Source organism: Limanda limanda, chromosome 7 (assembly GCF_963576545.1).
Source record: "Limanda limanda chromosome 7, fLimLim1.1, whole genome shotgun sequence".
NCBI lineage: Eukaryota > Metazoa > Chordata > Actinopteri > Pleuronectiformes > Pleuronectidae > Limanda > Limanda limanda.
Window position 1 is genome coordinate 19,073,503 of NC_083642.1, and position 22,653 is coordinate 19,096,155.

General features: G+C 40.8%; 1 protein-coding gene across 1 annotated transcript in view; it reads right to left on the bottom strand.

Moving 5' to 3' along the window:
- The window catches only part of nphp4 (nephronophthisis 4), a 171,591-nt gene that overhangs the window by 26,579 nt on the left and 122,359 nt on the right, over window positions 1-22,653 (bottom strand). The window contains exons 16-18 of the mRNA XM_061074644.1: window positions 18,404-18,591; window positions 9,655-9,815; window positions 8,693-8,876 (exon numbers count right to left, since the gene is read on the bottom strand). Of these exons, the coding sequence (XP_060930627.1) occupies window positions 8,693-8,876; window positions 9,655-9,815; window positions 18,404-18,591 (533 nt within the window). The remainder of the gene's footprint in view (window positions 1-8,692; window positions 8,877-9,654; window positions 9,816-18,403; window positions 18,592-22,653) is intronic.

Consider the following 22,653-nt stretch of genomic DNA (forward strand, 5'->3'; position numbering starts at 1 on the left):
GAACCAAGCACCACATCAATAAACTTCACCGATTCATTTCTTGACATGGGAAATCTGATAGTGAAATAACTCAATCCAAGCAAACTACTTTGTTCTCTACAAATTTGAAAACAATTATAATATCAGCCAAATTTATTCTTTAAATATTTAGTACAAAATATATGACTAACTTAGGTTGTTGCTTTTGATTTTTAAACTTGGCCTCTGCTTTTCCTCAATGTATTTATTTAATTATTTTTAACTTGTGCAGTAGGCTGGGGACCCCTCTTCTACCCCAATTATCCAAGTGAACAGACCTGAAGGACAGAAGACAACACACAAATGGCAATTGTCAACAGCTAATTCAAGTGAAATAACGCAGACCTTTTCATTTATCTTGCATCTACGTGTTCCAAATCCCTTTGTGCAGGTACTAGACTGCAGGTCGACATGTGTGAGGACTGAAGTGGACGTTACATGGCTGTGATTTCAGGTGCTTTGGAAATGATCCTGCATATTCCTGTTTTTTCCACCGAAGAACTTTTTAGCATATAGAGAGGCAACTCAGATGACTGCAACTTAAAATTCTTTCCATACTTTGTTTCCAACAGGCAAACAAACTAAACCAGTGACCAAAATCCCCAGCAGGGTTCCAATGGGGAACGTTGACCTGGCTTGTTGTTTGATCTGCCATTATGTGCTTTTTAATGAGATCCAGTCGTTTTCCACACCACTTCTGTGTAGCTCGAGAGACTTGGGTGTCTTCCACATCTTACAATAACAAGCAGAGCAAAAATAAGTTTTTAGGCTGATGTTCTCTTTGAAATCACATGTGAAATTACACATTTTCATTGTAGTCAGTGCCAAAGTGAAGACAGTCCAGCCCTGTCCAGCCCTTAAACCCTGGCTGAGAACACTTGAAGCAAGATCAATACATGGAGACAAGCCTACAGCAGTTAATTAGCGGCCTTAAATTGCCAAAGAGGTCTGGACACAGAAAGCTGGCAACGTGATGAGTGTCATGCTGATGGATGGTTAGTGCTGGCCTCTGTTAGGTTTGGCTGACCTCTCAGTGTCAGGGATGCAGATACCTGCTCCTACCAGCTCCCCTTATTTCTGGAGGTGAGGACTGTCCATTTTTTTGAATACATCTTCAATTGTACATCACAGCATAAGGCCTGTCATCACAAAAGTTTGGTGTCATCAACTAAATGGCAAACTTGAGAGTTTGGGCTCATGCTACAAAACCTGCCTCTTTACAACCAGACCCACCTTCAGCCTGATTTGTTTCCATGTTTTGTTCCTAAATGGGGAAATAATCCATCTTTTTAAAGGCAAGTGGATAAGTTAGCATTCCGGGGTGCATTTGTACAAAGACAGTAAACGATGGTGGATAGGTCGATATTAGGGTTAATAGCAATGCATCCTAGAGCCCATACAGTAGCTGTGGGAGAGGCTTGCTTAAAATTTTGAACACACAAAGTGGCTGCTAATGGAAGTGTGGCAGATAATTGATCGAAAAGTCACAAGCACATGCTCTTGTGAAGTTTGCCCCGCTTCTTCACAAGAGCATTTTCAAATACCACAGGTCAAAAGTGTTTTGTGCAATTTACAGGTGTCCTCAGGTCCCCACTTCAAATCTGTTGGATACAATTTACAACGGGCGACTGAAGAAGCAATTAAAACTAAAGTTTACGGCTCTTCAAATTACAGTGCACTGTGACACAATGCTCCCGAGGCTCCTGAAACTTTCCAGCCTTTGGAACATCACAACAAACCCCCACTGAGGTGTTTAATTGTAGCGTAAGAAGTGTGAGCATTTTCGGAGAGGCTCTGGCCTCCCTCATTCAGGATGCTTTCACATGAAATATGGTGAGTGTAGCAATTAAGTGGCTTTACTCACACCTCAGTGAGCTCGTAGGAGGTTTAGAAGGAGAGCCAAAAAGTACACTCCAAATCTTTTAAAGGCAAACTCCTTCATCAACAACCTGATAATGGGCGTCGGCTAAATGAGTAATGGGGAGCTGGTGTTGCCGTGCAAACAGACACAGACAGCGCGGTCCCGCAGATTAATGGCCGAGGTGTCTGCCGTCCCAATGCATTCCCCTCGTCATCCATCACCCTTCCCTGGTCACACAACTCAGCCCAATGTATTTGTTTGAGTTATATTTCCAAAATATTGCGGTGAAGACATTACTTGTGCTGTCACATAAACATCTCTAATCAATAACAAAGCCATAGAGATCTCATTCCCAGGGCCTCATTATGGGCTTTCTTTTGTGCTGAGAAATGCTTGGATGATGGATAGAATTGTACAACAAGTCTGCAGGGACGCGATAAGACAAAAAGACACCCTGTGCTACGTGCCCACAATAAAGCAAGTGGACTGATGTTGAACCTAATTATGACCCCGTGCTGTAATCATTCAATCATTTTAATGAATTGCCTATCACCTGAACAATTATCAGGCTCATCACACAACATCTACTTTAGTGCTTATCCAGGTTGACGTGGATGACTTGCTGTTGGTCACACTATCCGTCACTAAATGCTGAGTCACACTGGTATATTATGAAGACAGGTGGCAGATATGTAAGGAAGTACTCCCGGTTGCAGAGAGAAAGCCCAGTAGAGCGTTGGCTGCCCTGTGTTGTCTATGCTGCGGAGAGTAATTGTGGACAAAATGCCAGGAGCCGAAGTCTATCAAATTTATCGACTACCTCTTGTTGCATGACAATAGCTCTGCTGGGCACTACCCCACCTGCCCGCCCTCTTTGCTCGGCTGGCAGCTTTTTGAGGTTAAGGCCACAACAACCCACTGATTTACTGGCCCCCCAGAACAAATGGGAGCAAGCACCAAGGGGATTTCAAAGTAGTCTGCAATATTCGATTTCTTCTGCTTCCCTGTTCCAGGCCACTGACCTTTCAGAATAAGCTGATTCTCTCTCACCTCGGGGCTAAAAGCAAGGTTGATAGAGTCAGGCCTTAACGCGCCAACAGCAACAGCTTTTAATGAGTGAGACATACTATGGTGTACATGCCCCTTGGGGAAGTCACCAAGCTAAACTAATTGTAAGGTAATTTTCACATATATTGTGTTCCACCTGTAGAAACTTTGGGAAGGAATCTCTTTACTTTCTCTTGCTGCAACAGTGAGTCTCTCCAGGGCTTATCAGGCCGCTGCAGATGAGGAGCGGTGTGCGGTGAGGAGATGGTTCTAATCTTTCTTCTCTACAGTGCTGAAGCAGATGCATGCTTTCTGATTGTGTGTGTGTGTGTGTGTGTGTGTGTGTGTGTGTGTGTGTGTGTTAGAGAGAGAGTGTGTGTGTGCATGTGTGAGAAAGAGAAAAAAAAGGGCTTGCAAAGTGAGAGAGGGAGAAAGGAGAAAACACAGTCAGCAAAACAATTTAATATCAATAAGCTTGCCCTTCTGTCACACATGAGCCTTTCTGCTGTTATAAAAATATTACCAATATGTTTCCAAATTGAAAATAAACTATTCACTGTCTCAATGTTTTTGCCATGTAGCTATTACTATATTTTTGTAGCTATATGTGTGTAAGATAGTGTTGGGCCAGAATAAGATGTTGTAGCCTTGCCTCAGGAATTAAATTGGATCCAGTTGGAGAAATGTAAGTAATTCAGAGTTATTCAGCCAAAATCAGTATCAATCAATAGATTTAACAACTTTGTGTCATAAAACGTGCTCAATTGGAGAGATGAACCTTCAGTTAAGTATCAACAAACTCTGAAGTTCCCCTTCAGCTCTATGAAGCTTTATAGTCTGTTTTTATTCATCAGTATATTTTTTCTTATTCACAACCTTGTTTTCTAATCAATGTTGATCCCAATCGTTGGAATTTAAAAATTTACAGAGACACAGGTATGATAGACACAATTAAGGCTAACTGCCCAAACAGCAGAGAGGCAAGAACAGTTTCTAGCTGGTGGAGATTTTGGCTACCAGGTGGCTGGAGGTGCGACTCCAAATGGATGTACGTTTGAATAGGCAGCTGCAAACGAGAACGCTGGCTAAAATAAATTGACAAAATGTAAGTCCTTTTGGTTTCAGGTGTTCTGCGGCTGCCAAGTTGCAAAACAATCTCTTAATGCAGCCTTAAGCTTTAATCAATGCACAAAATGGTATCGTTAGGAAATTGCCTAATGAGAGCCTTAGATTATAAAATATCTTCTATTTAAGTTCGAAATGTCACATAATTTCCAAATAATTAAAACTTGCTTATTTCTTTGCAATAGTTTGCTGCCCAGGGTGAATCTGTGTTTCTTGAGTCTCTGCATTAACTGTTTAACTAATTAATTGAGTCCCTGACCACCTGAACATAAGAGTCTCTTTGGTATTATTAAAACTCGCTCTGGATAAAAGTATAAATTCCTCTGTCATGTCGTGTCTGAGCCAATTCAACAGCCTCAGCTGAAAATATAATGATTTCTTTTTTTTTAAACTTTTATCTCATCCATCTTTTCCTCTCTTTCCATCCTACATCCATTTATACTTATATGTGAATGTCTCTTTGTTTTAGAGAGGCAGTGTATATTAATAATCATTAACAGGTTATTAATCAGTCGAGAGCATTGGCCCTCAGTAAAAGCGTTGGGCTTTACATCATCATGACACCACAGATAACAAAGATTATTCATTGTTTTCTCATTTTCTATTTTTGGGAACAACATTAAGCATCTCTCTTGAAAGTGTCTCTCCCCCCACCTCCATCTTCCTGCTCGCCTCGGAGCTCATGTGGATTTAGCAGATGAAATCAATCATAGCTCTCCTCTCAGTCCACCAGTGGAGTATCGGTATCAAAGGAGGAGCAGGAGGTTGTCACATTGTACAGCGCTTGTCGGCTCCTGCTCTCTGCGTGGGAGCGCTGCGTCGCCTCCTTAACACCTCCTTCCAGACCCCTGAATGTTCTATCCGTGATTTCACAACTCTCTATTATTCTGATTAAGCCACTTCCTTTTGTCTTTTACGACGCTAATAATAAGAGCCGCTTCACAGCGTGATTGAAAAGGCCTGACAGTGTATATCATTACCATTAATGAATTACTCGTCAATCCCACCTTGTGATAATTAAAAAGGATATAATTTGGTCTTTCACTCTTTTTCCATTTCCAAATGACGGTATGCCACTCACTTTTTCCAATAAAGCCTAATTCTGATTAAGTCCCAACGGAGCGGCGTAAGGACATGATTAATGACGTGCATGACTGAAACACATAAAATTAGAAAGGGGAGAGAGTAGCATGTAGTGAGGACTGCACTGCTTCTGAATTATGATGGCATGGTTCGTATGACTATATTACTTATACATGTTTTTGATTTTCTTTTCTGTTTATAGGGCGACTATGTAACACCATGGCTCATCTGGGAAAAAATATAGAATATTCAACATTCCCATAGACCTCATGTGATCAGAACAAGAGTGGAGTCACATCAGTGAGTCCCATTGAACTGAGTGTCACTTTTCACTCTCTGATTTCAATCCCTGATGTTGTGCTGTTGTTCTGAGTGCTGCAAAGTTACGTTTCGGTGAAACTCGACACTTTCGGCACAAGTCGGTTCCAAGCATCAGGAATCGGAGGGATTATGCCCTGTGAGTCACAGGGTAGCTTAACAGGGACTTGAAAAAGAAATGCAACATCAAAGCGCCTGTAAATATTTCGTGAATGAAAACAGTATTTCTGTTAGGGAAGAGAGAAATCAAAGCAGTACAGGAGTGAATGAGTCTATAATGATACTTACACTGCTGTATATATATATATATATATATGTATATATATATATATATACATATATATATATATCATATGATGAATGGATCAAAACAGCAGGTAACCGTGGAGTTTTGAATTTTAAATTAAAAAAAGAGCAGCTCAAGAACAAAGAGGCTTTTTTTTAGAGTAGATAAGATATAACTATAAATGAAGTGGACTTCTGCGGTTGATCTAATTATGATTATAGGCTACATTTCAAGAATCTGTGGCACACATATAACAATGCATGACTAATAATAAATCAGCACAATAATCTAAATCAACAGAATCCCTGGACAAAAGTAAATGTTATCCTCAGTGAAGAAAAGCTTTAGCTCCTTTTTTCCTGTCTCTTCTCTCAGACTTGTGCGTCATCAACCATTTTCAAGTAGCCTTCCTTCACCTCTCCAGATGAGATCCAAGATCCTGTGTCTACACAGTGTCAACACAGAGACACTCCTTGTCTTTCTGCTAGGCCAGTGTGTACTTTTGATACCATTCAGTGATACCACCCTAGAGAAACCATAATGTGATAGATAGATAGATTATAAATAGATAGATAGATAGATAGATAGATAGATAGATAGATAGATAGATAGATAGATAGATAGATAGATAGATAGATAGATAGATAGATAGATAGATAGATAGATAGATAGATAGATAGATAGATAGATAGATAGATAGATAGATAGATAGATAGATAGATAGATAGATAGATAGATAGATAGATAGATAGATAGATAGATCGTAAGAAAGAGAGATACATAGATGGATGATAGATTGATGGATAGATAGACTGAAACACTGATACACACAACATATATTTCTTTAGTATTGTAAGTTTCTCTGGATAAAAATATCAATTCATCTGTCATATGGTTTCTGAATCATCTTAAAATCTATAATGATTCTTCTTCCATTCTGTAACTTTGAAGTCATCCATCCTTTCCTGTCTCTCCATCTGACGTTCATCCATACTTTTATTTGCATGTCTGAGAGACAGTATGTATCAATAATCAATAGCAGGTTATTAATCAGTCAGGAGCATCAGCTCTCAGAAAATCTCCATTTGCATTCCCTCTCTGGCATCAAGCTACACACAACATGTTTTTCTTTAATCTCTCTCGACTGTTTCCATCTCCTTGTTTACATAGCTGACAAAATGGGCTTGAACTGCATTGACATAACTTTGACGTCCAGTTTACTCAACCAAATTTGAAAATCAAAAAATGGGAGTTATAGGGTTCTCATGTGATATTGGTGATATACTCTATACCTGTCCGCATCTCCTTTCTGCCTTCCTGCCTCACCAAAGCTGTACACGCTCTGCTACACCTGCCTGTCTATAAGTCGGGGTGTATGCATGATTGCATGCCTTCTTGGCGTGTGTGAGTGATTTGATATCCACACACGCTTGTGTGTGTAAGTGTGCATGTCTGTGTTTGTCCTTCCCATCAGATGTCTGCCACAGTCTTCATAAAACATTCTCCAGTGCACAGTCGGCATTAGTGTGCGTGTGTCAAATCCTCAAAACCACAGAAAGAGAGTGCTAATTAATTATGGCTTAATGAAACACGAGAAACACAGTGGACATAAAGGTGGAGAGAGCATGGAACAAAAGCACAGAGGGTGGAAGACAGAGTGTGGGAGGGAAAGGTAAGAGGTAAATGGATGAATGTGAGAAAACAGCACGACACTGATAAAGAATGGAGAGAGAAGTTTGAAAGTGAGACAGGCAGGGACAGATGGAGGCAGAAACAAAGAAATGAGGTTGCGAGTCCTCCCGCCCTAAATTGATTCTGACTGCAGGCCAGGCCGCCTGATGGATATCTGAGCTTTGATTGGAATTTACATGCCAGACAAAACCCTCCCCTCTCCGTCCCCAGCACACCAAATCACCCCACTGTGCACTCAACCTGCTGCGAGTGATAAGCGCCATGAGAAAGTGCTGGCATATTTAGCCCTAACAATGGCACTCTGCAGAGTTTCTGAGGCCCGGAGAATGATGCATTGTTTATGATGGGGGGGCTATCATTTCAACAGTTGATTAATGGTGAAGAAGCGATCATCAGAAGCCATCACGCCATCGGGGAAACACCAGGCCCAAATTGGATGAGTGGAGGGGAAGAGGAGAGGAATGTTGCTAGATGGAGCGGAACTATCGCATTAAGACATTTCTCTTTGGCGCTGTGTTTCCTTTGGAAGCCTGCACACCTCCGGAAAATGTGAAATTTTAACAGCAGCAGCAGCAGCAGCATGAGCAGCATGAGCAGCAGCACCACCCTGGGGATTCAATGTCATTTCCCAACTCTACACTTCAATAAAAGCAAACAGACAACATTACTTTGTAATCTGAGGCTCCAAATGGATATATGACCTGAATATAAAACACTCCTGTAAATATTTCAGGGGAGATTTAGGCGATATTGGAACTTGAGCTTCTTTTGAAAGCTAAAAGAAACCTTCTTTCCATTTTCCTTTGTGTTTTGGGAACAAGAACTACCCAGCTCTTGACAACAGCCCTCGTCTCATGCATGCAGTCTAAACCCTCTACTGTTTCCCAATGGGAGCAGTATAAGATATAGCATATGTGGTCCATGAGTATCTCCACTGCAGGGAAGCAGCAAACATAAGCCTACTATCTGGCTGGTCAGTGGAATTCATCAATGATAATAACCATCACTACCACACAGCGTTAGTAGAAATCCCCAGTTTAAATATGTTATATACGTTTCAGAATGTGAATGTTGGTATCAGAACATCTCTGCTAATAAGAGGACATAATTTAGTCGGATGTTGTTTAGTTGATTCATCTGTCTAGAAAAATTATTCTGAGGACTGAAATTGAATCTGCTGCAGCTACTCACACCCCCTGAGGATAACTCTGGGGACTTTCCCTTGATTCTATTCATAGTAAAAAAATTCTTCATGTACTCACCAGTGTTGCCTGTGCGTATGTGCAGACGGCCCCTGACAATGGTGCGGATGGTCATGGGGCTGGAGGCTGAGTGTTGGTCCAAACTCGCACTCATCAGCAGGGAGTCATCTCCCACGTAATCTGTGGTCAGCACCTCCACCTCGTGAAGCGCCTGCACGGCTGACTTACCCTGCCGCAACATATACTGGAGAGGAAAAATAGGGCGTGAGAATAAGACATAGGATCTATTGAGTACAAAATGTACTGATGAGGCTCTTTGATTCTTCTCATTAAATGGTTTACAAACTTCACAAAGTTATGAGACAAATCAATTCCATTTCAAGATTGGCTTGACGAGTAGTTGAGCTGAAAAGATCCACATTAGAAAAAGGCCTTAATTTGCAGTTAGTTTTTCTTTTGAAGCTCAAATAGGAGGAAATGTTGCTGAGTACTCTTTGGTCAAATCCACAAAAAGCAAATAGGAGTGTTTTTTTTATCCTAAACAGACTTATGTTGTTTAATAGCCACCCAATTTACTTTAAATAAAAAAAATAGAAAGAGATAATATCTTCTCTGAGTAAAAAAACAGTGAGAAACAGTTTATTACGATTTCACGGAAGTGTCTGTTGCTGTGTTTGTGAGAAAAGCTGGTTTATACAAAACGTTGTGTTTGTATTTGTCATTGTATTATCAGCAGCAGTGTAGCAATGCCAGGCTCCCTCTACAGAATATGATAAAACAATCTGCAAATGCTGCATGAAGCCACGACAGCCGCATCAAGATAAAGGTGCGTCATGAGTTGAGTTGACAATGCCTGGGAAAACCCAACTGTGTGTTTTATTTCTCTTCTTTAAATGCTTTACTCTGGAAATTCATGTCAAATTTCAGATGACTTTAAGTCTGTTAAATTGGAGTTCACGTTGTAGGTTAACATTCACTTATCACTTCCACAGTTGAGACCTGAATCAACCTGAGTCTTTCACCTTAAGCTCGATGGCAGTAGATCCTATGAGGAGCAGTGAGTCGCTGTCCCAGATGTCGATGTGCATGGTGTGAAGAGCCAGGTAGCGAAGGAACCAGCGCTTCTCTCCTGGCCTCAGGAAACCATCATCCACTCTGAACTGCACCTGCAGACCTGGAGAGCCTGGACAAGAAGAGAGTGACTTCAGACCAATCAAAGTAAGGATTATATTTTCTCCATAAACGTGATTATAAGATTCAAAACACCAAAAATGGTACCGTCCAAATAATAGACTGCAATGCATAAAACACTAGACACATTTAAATGTACACCAAAGTTGTGATATAAAACTGATTAATACAATAGTCTAAATAAGACACTAAAATGAAAAGCACATACTAAATTATCTAAAACCCGAATATGGTCATTAACAGAATAATCAATATTCAAAGTAAGACATGTACCTTAGTCACATTATGTAGATATGTTTACGTCTGAAATGCATTATAACATGCATTTGGAGTTTTCACAGCATTTTGGGACATTGACATTACGACAGTTTGCACCTGCTTGACGACAGACGTCCTGAAGTGTAAACAAGTAGCAGGATGTAATATTGATGTGAGTCAGAATTGTAACTGTAACATAACATGTAAACTGGAATATGAATGGAGTCAAGCTCATAATCAAAATCATGTTTTACTCTGAATGAGATCAATAGTCAGAATACAGTCAATGAAGCTAAATTAAAGGTAAAAGGTATTAAAGGAACATTTTTAAATTCAGTGTTTTGCCTCAAAACACAAAATAACTGACTGTAAACATTATATCCAGATTAAACTTTCTTTAATATTTAAAACCTATATTGTTTATTATTTTACAACTACAAAATTGGTCTGAATTTAGAGGAAGGCATAAAAACCTTGTGGACAGAACTAAACTGGTAGAAGCCATGTGCAGTGACTCATTTGGTCGGCTGATTGCACTGCATGGGAGTTCGAGGCCATTTCACAGAACCAGGAGCACATTCAAGATTATAATGGCTCCAACACACTGCCAGGAAACCTCAAGAGTGATTCCAACAGCAGGATAAAGGCATGACTTTAATCAACGGATCCCCAAGAACCACTTCTGGACCTTTAAGAGGATTACATTTCGCTCTTTCAGAAAAAATAATATACACAGTGTGATGATTGAAGCTATTCTGAGTACAACAGGTGGCTGGAAATCCCATTTATATATTTAATTGTATTTAACATTTATTTTGTCCTTCCCTATACTGTCACATACAGGGTCACACAGAACCTGGGATTCAATTTTTTATTAAATCAGTTTGAAGTAAAAGCCCAGATTTAGTTTGACAATTTAGAACAATTGCCCTGTGATTGTCTGATGACGGCTCCGCAATGTGCCGACTTGAAATCACGACTCATCCTCTAACTTGGAGTGATTCAAATCAAAGTGGCCCCACCAGTGATCCCACTCAGCTGGTGAGTGGGGGTTTAATGTTGCTGTGCAGTACAGTGTGAATGTGGGCTTGTGGTTTTGGCTTGCAGAGGCCTGATGTTGTCTGCTTTTGTGAGATGCAGTTGAAAGCTCGGAATAGCCATCAAACGTTTGTGCTTCGCTTATTTTGTTAAATTTAGTAAACAAGTTAAAAATGAATTTACACGCCTCAAATTTATCAGATTATGTAAAGGGAAGTTCTGTTTTCTTCTTTCCGAGGCAGAAAAGCCTCTAAAGCAGCATTGAGGCGTCCATAAACTCTGCAGTGGAAGCAGAAACAAAATATATTTGTGTGGGTTGAAGCTCCTTAAGTGTCGGTTACAGTTGAGCAAGGTTACATTGAAGGTTTCACAGACAGCTGGGTGAAATCCACCCACATCTGATCAGATATCTGAAATGAAAAAATAACATACTGACTTGGGGAACCTCCAGATTGTGTAACTCGGAGAACAGTGACAACCATGGAAGGTTTTCACCAAAAGACCTTCACAGACTTTAAGATGGAAGTAGAGACCAAAGTCATATTTCTGTGCTGCTTCATAACTTTTTCTTCCTTTAACCTAACTCAGGCAGACTCCCCCTCCTCCCCTCTACTCAACCACCCGCCAACTCTCTCCACTCGGACCATTAATTCTCCCAGCATGCTCTGGGCTTGTGTGCAGTGGAAGAGTGGCAAAGAGAGCGTAGAGGGAGAGCAGGAGAGAGACAGAGAGTGTGTCTCTGTGTGTGTGTGTGTTTGTGTGTGTGTGTGTGAGTGTGTGAGTTTGTGTGTGTGTGTGTGTGTGTGTGTGTCTGTGCTCACAAGTAGGAAAGGATTGTGAGATCAGGCTCAAGGGTTGTACAGGGTGGTGTGCATGTGTGTGCGTTTGTGTGTGTGTGTGCGTGTGGTAGCCTGTGTGTCCGTAAAAAAACAAAAAGAAACCTGGATGGCTTGCCACATGTGTGCACAGCAGGCCAGACAGGTGGAAAATCCTGCTGGGCATCAACAACAACCCTGTGAAGCCTGCAGGCAAAGAAAATAATGAGGATGCACAGTTGAATAGATAGATGTAGCGACTGATGACTGAGCATCACAGTACACAACCGTTACATTTACCAATATATCTGCGAGCAGCTGTTCTTTTGTTTGAAAAGAGAAAAATAAAACACATGCTGGCCACTTAGGTATTCTCGCTGCGATATCAGGGATAAGATGCACTTTGTCAGATTTGATATAACACCATTGTTTTCTACAGGGACATTGAAAAGTAATAATTCAAAACATTTTAGACAAATACTTTTTCCTTCATTTCAACAAAGAGCCCACATATTTTGATTGACAATAACTTATCAGGTTGAGAAATGTGAAGTGTATTATTAAGGGAGACACATAGCTGCAGTGGTTTCAGCAAGTGCACAACACAGACTTTGCAACAGGAGACCAGTGTCTGCTTCCTGGTTAACAGTACCAACCATAGGCTCTACGGCTAGGATGGAAGAGATCAGGGTTCACTCCAGGGTTAGGGTTAGGGTGTTTCCCCCGCCTCAACAGTCATTTAGTTATTGACATTCATTCATTTCAGGCTCGTGTGCTGCACCTAATAAAATGGTCAGAAAAAGACATAATAACCTATGGTCTATTAAGATGGCCCCACCTGGCCCCCCTTGGCAGCGCCACTGCATTGAGGCACATTTCTCTGCACCAGTCAACAAGTGACACCGGTCCTCTCTCTTTTTCTAATTAAACACAGTGAGAGCTGATCATTAAATGTAGAGCGAATAAAACTAACACAAAATAATCTCTTCAAGTACTGGCCTGGTCCTATAATGACCTGTGATCAGTGTTGGTGTTTATCGATTGCAATGTGAGTGCAGGCCAGTGAGGGGGTGGGGAAGGAGAACAATTTGGCAGGGTACCTCGAGGTAAAAATCTGTATTTATTTACGTAAAGTTAGATTGTTGAGTTAAATCATTTGAGTAACTTTGTAATTTTAGTCATAGAACTTGAGTTCCTGTTAAGATTTGAAACACTTAAAGGTTCAGTGTGTAACATTTATTGACAGTGTCAGCTGGGGTTAGGGTTAGGGTTAGTTGGAGCTGAGCCCCTCAGCTCACCCTCCCCTTCCAAACATGAAAGAGAACCTGTGGTCACCTTCAGTTGTCATAAAAACTCAAAAGGTGTTTAGTTTGTCCAGTTTGGGCTACTGTAAAAAACACAGGGCTATTCAAAGGTAAAGAAAACAACGATTTGTAAAATTAATATGAAACACACTAGTGAAAAGGTCACAAGGATTAATTTATATTTAGTTTCCTCCAATAGATCCTTTTAACCAAAATCGTACACAATCGACCTTTATCACATTTACGTTTTATGCACACATTGCTGGCTAGCTATAGCTAATGCATGTTCATTAGGGACGATATGGTGCAAGCCAAAACGTGTCTTTTGCCACAGTTGATGCCAAACCAATGTTAAGTCCCAGACATGTCATTAAAGCACAGTGCGTACGTCGTGTGGTTGGACACTTTGCTGTGTAGGGCACAGACAGATGAGATTATTCTCATTCCTGGCAAAAACCATTAGAGACTCAGATCTCTCACCCGCTGCTGGTTTGAGATCAAATTCCTCTGCAGCCTAACAATACATATTATTACACACAAAGCAAATTGCTAATTCCTTCTGTCACTGATGAATTCTTGTAATTGTTATTACCTAGGGTTTAAACGATTGAATTGCTTGTACATAATTGTAAAAATGTTACACTGGTTGCGTAAGCAAAATCAGTCATTGAGACAAAACACTTAAATCGCTGCGTGAGCTAACTTGCATGAGGTTAACAGCAAGCTGGCAAACTGTCTCAATTATTCCTCTGTTCTTGAGTGTTTAATGGCACAATGTTAAAAAACTGAAGGATCTAATTGTCTCTATGTATCAGAAAAATAAACCAGAGAAACACACACAGAAAGTTTTGGATTTTGCTGTGAAGTTTTTATATCTCACTTCCTGTGCACAGAGATGGTTTCCTGCTAGTATAAAATAAACAGAACCAGAAGTGAATGCATGAGAGAAGTTGGTTCTGGTCTTGGATGTTCCTCTTTTGCAGCCGCATTGTGACATAAATTCTGATCAAATGTTGCTGTAAAAGTAGACTTGATAGCGAGACAGAATCTAATTCTAATGAGTGCATGAAGAGACATGAAAGGGTTGTCCACCCACAGCCTGGAGCGGGATTCAGAATTCAATGGGCTTCTTGGGAACTTTCCACCCAGCAGGACAGAGAATCACAACACTGAATAACCACAGAAGCTTTGAAGCTCAAACTCAGATTCCATATTCTCTCTCAACCTCTGTCTTAGTCTCTCACACACACACACACACACACACACACACACACACACACACACACACACACACACACACACACACACACACGCACGCACGCACGCACGCACGCACGCACGCACGCACGCACGCACGCACGCACGCACGCACGCACGCACGCACGCACGCACGCACGCACGCACGCACGCACACACGCACACACACACACACACACACACACACTGAATGATGAGAGAGCAGTCAGTGGATCATTGATCTTGGACAATACTTAAATCATTCCTGTCTTTATAGATCACTTAAACCACAGCCACTGTTCAATGTTTTACATTAACATTAATTGGTCCAATTAGAGAGAGTACGATAACTACAAAAGGGTAATCGGAAAAAAAGCTAAATTAAATGAACTCCCTTAGTCATTGTCTGTGACATATATTAGTCCCTGTGTCCCTGTGTAATAGCTGCAGTTGTAATTTCTTTTCAATGGTGCTATAAATAAAGTTAATGTATTAAAATGCCTGTGTCAGTACTGCGAGACCCAACACAGAACGTTTTTAGTCACCTTAGGTTACAGTCGCATCGTTAATGAATTTTTAACATGCTAGCAAACAGCTAACATGTTTAACAAAAGAAGACTCATGACTCATTTGACTGAACTGCAAAAACATTAAGTGATCAAGGAGTAGTTTCAGAGAGTTGTCCTTCTGCACCAAAGATCCATTTGAAGATCCCATCACTCAGATACAATTCAGAAGTGGTCCGGGACACAGTGGCATTGCTAACATGGTGATTTTCAGCAAGTATGTTCACAATCTTAGTTTTGCATACTGGCACGCTTAATATCCAAATTAGCACTTAACAAGATGAGGCTTATGGACATATCATTGGTTTTGCAGGTATAAAAAACCAACATGATGGTGGCCTTAGATAAAAAGAGTGAGTCACAGTGAAATGGCAAAATCATAAATCATTAATTTAAATTGACTGAAGTACAGCAAACATAGTTTCACTTTAAAGGGGCATTTTAGCTTTTTTCAACCTGGGGTATAATGAGGTTGTGCAAATGTAACTTTTAAAAGTTTTGCGAGACTTGGGATTGTTGCAGGAAGAAGGATGTGGAAACTTGAGTCAGGGAGAGAGAGTTGGAGAGAAGAGCTTCCATTTTACTGAGAGAACTAGGCAATGAACTATTATGGCTGAAACTTTTTCTGATGAAGCATTCGATTTCGATGTCCCTACTTGTTTGAGCCGGACTATACGAATGAAGAGCTCCTACAAATTAAAGATTGACGGGACACAGCCAGAGGCAATAAGCAGAGGAAGGACAACTAGCTGCAGCATGGTTGAGAATGAGACTCCAGACATGTGAAATGACTCTTAGCAAAGCCTGAGAATAACAATTTGAGCCTGTTAATTTATTATGATGGAAAAAAAGCACTTTGAGTGGACATTTGTTGGACTGTTGCATTTGCCTCATAAGATTACATTTCAGACACAGCTGCTGCGTCACGGTTGCAGGCAGATATGATCTACTGGACCGATTCTAAAGACTTTTTGGTGCCATTCATTTAGAGAATCACACTGATAAACATAGGGCCAGGGTTGAAAAATACAAAAATTCCCTTTTAAATGTCGTCAAACAGCAGCGATAAAACTTGATTAAACCCGAAAGTTTTCTCTGTGTGTTTTGTCTGTTGTCTTTCCTACTTTAGAGAGTAATTACGAAGAAATAAGAAGCAAAAATGATTTTCTGTTTTCATTTATTTTCCCCTTTTGATTTCTTTTCATCTTATCTTATCATCTCTAAATTACTCTGATTATATAACTGTTGTGTAAACAACCATAACATCAAGCCAAACTTACAACTCTCCTACAAAATCAGATCCAAACAATCTCAGATGTTTTTTGTGTAATTGTTTGTTCAGTCTTTGTTTGTAATCTGATATACTATACTGATGAAACTTGTAATTTGTGGAGCAATGAAAACTCAAATTAAGATAATTTCCAAATGTTCATAAACTGTTCACATATTTGCTTGTAGTGATATACAAAAACAAATCTCTTTCCACTGAATCAACTCTCAAGTGGCTCTTATTTGTTTGTAAACAGTATTTTTTGTGGTTCATCATGCAGAATGACTCAATATAGATGTATCAGGTTTTTAAAGAAGAAGAAATAACTACCTGGATAAATAATAAGAGAAGCAGTGAATTAACTTTATAAGCGTTTAAAGAGATACTTCACCCAAAAATTAAAATACACTAATTATCTACTCACCACTATGCCAATGGATGGGTGGGTGAAGTGTTTGAGTCAACAAAACGCTTTGGGAGTTTCAGAGGTAAACAGTGCAGCAGCCGAATCCAATACAATCAAAGTAAATGGTGACCACTTCTTCAAACGTAAAAAAAAATAACAGGAAAAAAACACAACACACATTCAAATTCGAGTCAAAAGGACTAATTTCCACTGTGTTTTTAGCCTAAATTTCCACTATTATCTGCCTCGATGACTGCGTCTTGCATCCCCTCAGCCTACAGACACTTGGGTGACACCACAGGAGCAGTATGGAGGCATTTAATGTTTTTTTTCTGTTACGTTTGAAGAAGGGGTCACCATTTACTTTGATTGTATTGGATTTGGCTGCAACGCTGTTGACACCTGAAACGCCAACAGTGTTTTGTGGACTCACCCCTCCATCGGCATAGTGGCGAGTAGAAAACGAGTGAATTTTCATTCCGGGTGAAATATCCTTTTAATCCTGCAATAAGAACTTCATCAGTTGCTAGCAGGAGAGGGGATAGGGTCTTATCCTCAGAATATATAGAAGGATCTGTGTGAACGTGGGAGGGCTCTGAGGAAGTGCACCCTGGATGATATAGAGTGAGAGACATGTGGAGACAGACAGAGAAATATTGATGGAGGAAGACTGGAGTGTGTGCCTTGGGAATGGAGAAAATGTGCAGGCGTAGGGACAGGGGGGTTGGAGGGGGTTGTTTGTGTGTTCAATATCACGCTCTGTCAGAGACTGTAATATCTCTTCCATTTCATTAGTTGCTACATGAATAGACTTGACATCAATCAGCGCCCGCTCGTCTGATTGAAAGAGAAGTGCCTCAGAACATCATGGAGCATCATGGAAACAAGCCTGGAGTTTGTCGAAACTGATTGTACGATGTTAACCTGGAGTGCACCGATATAAATCACTGCCCGGCTTATATATCCACGATGTGTAACTGATACGTGACTCTGACTCCACCACTGTTAGTAGTGGGAAAAATTCATGTGTGCACCCACTGAGATGGAGATTTATGCACCTAACAGCACCTTCCACTGTCAATGTATGTTCTCAAATGCATAACAATGAGGTGATAGCATACTAACATCGCTATCTCAAGAAGTCTCTGGAGTGCTCAGGCGGGGATGCGTTTTTTTTTTTGTACAGCCAACCAATACATCAATATGGCATGAGCCTGTATCACCAAAAGCTCTCTTCACGTCCCTGCTGGTCTCTTCCACATGTAATGCACCTCTTTTTGCATTCTGAGATATCTGTTTTCCTTTTTTAATTATTATGTCTGTCGTGTGAGCAACGTCATCAAGACGCCCACTTGCTCCCAGAGAATCCTCCTGCTGCTGCGTTCTACATCAGCTCCTTCTAGCATACTGTGCACTGTCCATAGAAAGTCCACAGGAAGTCTGGAGCCTCCCACTCAGACATTCTCCTTCTCACATACAGCCCCTCTGGATAGTGTCTCTTTTCCCTTCCTCTTATTTGCTTATCAGACTAAGGCTAAAATTAAGGAAGAAAAAAACCTTTAAAAAGTTCACAGAACCTTTTTCATTGTTTCATTCACCACAAATGTTTTATCTGGGCCAAGGAGGGCGTGACTCTCCAATTCAAAGGGGAAATGAAGAGTATTGTTTTGCAGCAGTGGATCCTTACCAGAGTTGACAGTTCCATCTCTGTTGATGGAGGCCATGACACAGGGAAGTGGATCGCAACGTTTCTGTTGAACCTTGTCGCTCTTCAGCAGTTTGAGCTTCTGCGATGTCACTGGTGGGAAGCGATAGAACTGGAAGGTGAAGTGGATGTTGTCCGGCCAATCAGGACCAACACCCAGCGCTGGTATCCTGCCAAAGAGATGAAGCCAAGTTATTATTCAAACAATTATGACATAATAAAGGGAAGAATAATTTCCAAATAATACAGCAATACTGCATGTGGGTGAACGCACAAGTGACTGATTTACTGTCCTGAGTGTTATCAATGAAAAGCTTACTGGGATTTTTTTATGACGAAATCTATGCGACAAGTGAAGCAGAATGCACATTTGAGAATGAATGTGTGAAAATGTCATTAAAACCTTGGAAGGGAAGTCACTTTTCAGATAATGATTTACTGCAGACAATTCCAGGAAAGTAAGAAAATCAGATATGCATTTCATTCACGTCCTCGCAGAGCTGGTAATTCAGTTTTATAGCTACTTAAAAGTGCAAACCCTATAATCAAAATGTGGATTAGAAATTAAAGGGGTAAATCACACCATAAAAAAATCACTATAATTTGTACTGCTCATTGAGAAGGTGTAAACTACGCACTGCACCGTTGCATATTATAAGTGGATTGCTTGGCTAATTCTTCAAAACTAAACCAGCATGAAAACTTGTTATTAAATCTGTAAAAGAAAATAATCATAATTTTTGGAGAAAAAAAGTGAATACATATGTTCCTCCCCCTTGTTTTTTTCTCACATTTCTATTTGCTTACTATAACTCCTATGGAGAATTAGACGTGTCTGTGATGATGACAACCTGCTGGTGTTGTGTTCTCCTGTTCACACAAACACCACCTACTGTGTCTGAATTCACACACACACACGCATACATCCCTCAAAATGCCACAGTGAGCCTGGAAGCAATAGATACTGGCACTGAACACACTGAATAAAGAGTGACTTTCAGGACGAGCCTCTTTCTGTTGCTGTCGGATGAATATATAAGTCATCAGCAAGCAGGGGATGCTGGGAGGCTCCCTATGACCACGGGCAGGCTGTCAGGGCTGAACATTTCAAAGTTGGATCTTATAAGCACGGCGTGTGACCTCCCAGTTGATCACAAGCTCGGACATTCCACTGTTAAAGACGCTCCCGTGCGCCGTCTTCACAGAGGAGCCGACATCAATATTCATTCTGTAAACAGAAAAGATTGATAATTATGCGCCCGGGTGAGAGGCCTATCCATGGGCGCTCCGCTTGCTTAAGTGCTGCTGCTGCTGCCGAAGCCCCTGTCTGCCATATCGGTTTGTCATAATTATGAGCCAAACCTCACCCCTCTCTACAGCGAGCCACATAGATTCCCAGTCTATGCTCAAGTGGGTACTTTCAGGTTGCCTCAAGGTGGCCATGAACAACAGAACCTGGGGAGTCAGATTACAATTTCATTACACTGCAATGTACAGAATTTAAGTGAAAATCCATACTTTCTGATATTAAAATATCTGTGTTGTTTCATTGTGTTGTTTCGTTGTTACCCAGAGGCTTTCAATATTTGTTGTGGTAATCTTACAATATAACTCGTTTTTTTCACGACCAAAAATCCTTCAAACTCGCCTGCAGAAACAAAGTGATGTAATTGCCAGCTTGTTTGGAATAAACAGGATTGTTAAGCTTTGCTGGGGAAAGCTGCAAGTAGGAGACATGCCATTACTGCCCCTTAAAGGCGGGAGAAAGTGAAAAGGTTTAAAGCTAAATCAGGATGTCAGAGTCCAAACTATGATGGAAGATTTCCTCTGACATTTTTGGGTGTAATTTGGCGAATCTGTGGTTTTGTTTACAACTCGTCTGACAGATGCTCTTTCTTTCGTCTGACCTATATTTTTGGAGATGTCACCATATCCATATCCAGGACTATACTTTAAAGAGGCTCAAATTTAGTAGAAGCCACCTGTTGAATTAAAAGTTGAGTTCACCCAGAAATGAAAATGCACTCATTAACTACTCACCCCTATGCCGATGGGGTGAGTAGTACCTAAGCTAGTGGACTTAAGCATTTCCGACGGTCCCTGAATGCACCTCAACAATAGATCTCATGAGACATTTAGGCTTAAAACAGGGTGTAGATGAACTCGTTTCGAGTCGAGTATGAATGTTGGGGCTTGGGGACACTTGGATGACACCACACAAGCAGTTTGGAGGCAAGTTATGTTTTTTCTGTTTTATAATGTCTGAAGATAGGTCACTAATGTCTTCAACTGTACCCACCCATCTCACGCATAGTGGTGAGAAGATAATGAGTGAATTTTCATTTCTGGGTGAACTATCCCTTTCTTTCTTCTTCGTTTTAAAATAAATATGACCGTGTGTCACTTACATTTACACTGAATCAAAAACCTCTCCATTTGCCGTGCTTTTGTGCTTTTCAGGATCAACTGGATATCAAAGTGGACACCCGGCATCCTGTAATAGACTTTAAATCGATCAGAAAGATTTCACAGCTTCTTACTCAGAAGATGAAATTCTCCTTGTTCCTGACGGCCCCTCGGGATTGGATGGACCAAATGCTTTACTTTTCATCTTCGCTGCTCGACAAAATGTTATCTCCTACTGCAAAATTCCATCTCAATTAGAATAATAAAACCATTGGACTCTGTGTGTGAGATTTCTCTGCATGGCGATTTGTTATTGGACAACGGGTTGAAAATGCATATGAAAAACACAGACTTGGTGGGAGCAGAGCTTTACTGTGGCTGAGGTTCAGGCAACAACATTAATACAACACATTTGTCTCATTAATGTTACCTTAGAGGCTGCAGCATACAATCCCTTGCCTGGAAATAACACTTAAATGTAATGATTACAAGTAATTTGAAGATGGCACCTGGGGTTTCGCAAAATCTTTCGCTCATACCTGACTTTGTACTCACTATAAATTGTCAATACAACTTCAAGACATTTGCAACCCCACAATGTTGTTTTGCCTGTAACAAGATTTAAAGTGATTGTTGCCACTGCTTTATCAGGTTGTGACTCTTCCCTGACAGTTGTTCTCCCTCAGCCACTTCCTTCCTCCTCTCTGCTGCACTTTAGGATGTGTGGTGGTCAAACTCCACTAATGTCACTCTACAAAGTCTGGAGTAAACTCTGGACACACCACACAAACCGAAAGAGCAGCCAACAATGTGTTTCCTCCAGGGATCTCGTCTACAACTACAAGTTTTACTGAAAACTGCACATTTTGTCAAATAGGAAAAGAGTAGTGAGTAGAGAATCATGTGAAAAATTAAATGAAGTCCCGTTTCTGGAAATTCAAATCAACAGGTCTCTGAAGCGTCCAGCAGCCTGGAGTGAGGAGGAGATTTACCCTTTAATAGAAATGTATTAATAGATCTATCTATTCAGCTGTAGCACTGAGAGGAGCGTTATCATCCCATCATCCCATGTCCTGAGCAGTAGGCAAATCAATAGAGTTGAGCATAGGAAATGGCAGTATGGTGGAACAAGACATATGTGGATTTAACTGCTGACAGCACTGATGACCAGATACAAGGACAAAAAGAGTGGTGGGTTTTGTGCCCATCCATCAGGACCCCCCCCCCTCTCCACTGTCAGCCCCCCGACAGAGGGGATGCTGGCTCCAGGCTTTTTGTGATGAGCCACTGACTGGAAATGTGTTTATGTGTTATTCTTAAAGCATACTTTCTGGTGTGTGTGTGTGTGTGAGTTTATGGCTGTGCACTTGACATGAGAGCGGAGGATGACTGGCAGTACTTTAAGCTTAGTTTAAGTGCATTGAAATATTGCCAGCAGTTCAAAGCCGTACAGTTCAAAGCCATGCCTGCAGTATAAAAACAAAACAAGAGAAATCTCAACGTAGGCTGGGAAGGCGATGTCCTTGGTCGTCAAACACAATGCACGAATGATGTAAGAGTTTCTGTATACAGTTACAGTGGGAAGAGAACGAATGTGAACAATGCGGAATCACCCGTTTTCCTGATTGAATTAATTATAAAATGTGAAATGATATTCGTCTAAGTAAGAAGTGGATTCACAGTGCATGTCTAAAAAGTGAAACAGAGGATTTGACAACTGGTCAGCAATAACCACGGACATATTCTTAGAATGGCTGGTGTGGACAGCTCTCTTGACGTGATACCACAGTATTTCTACTGGGTTAAGGTCTGGGTTCTCCATCGCC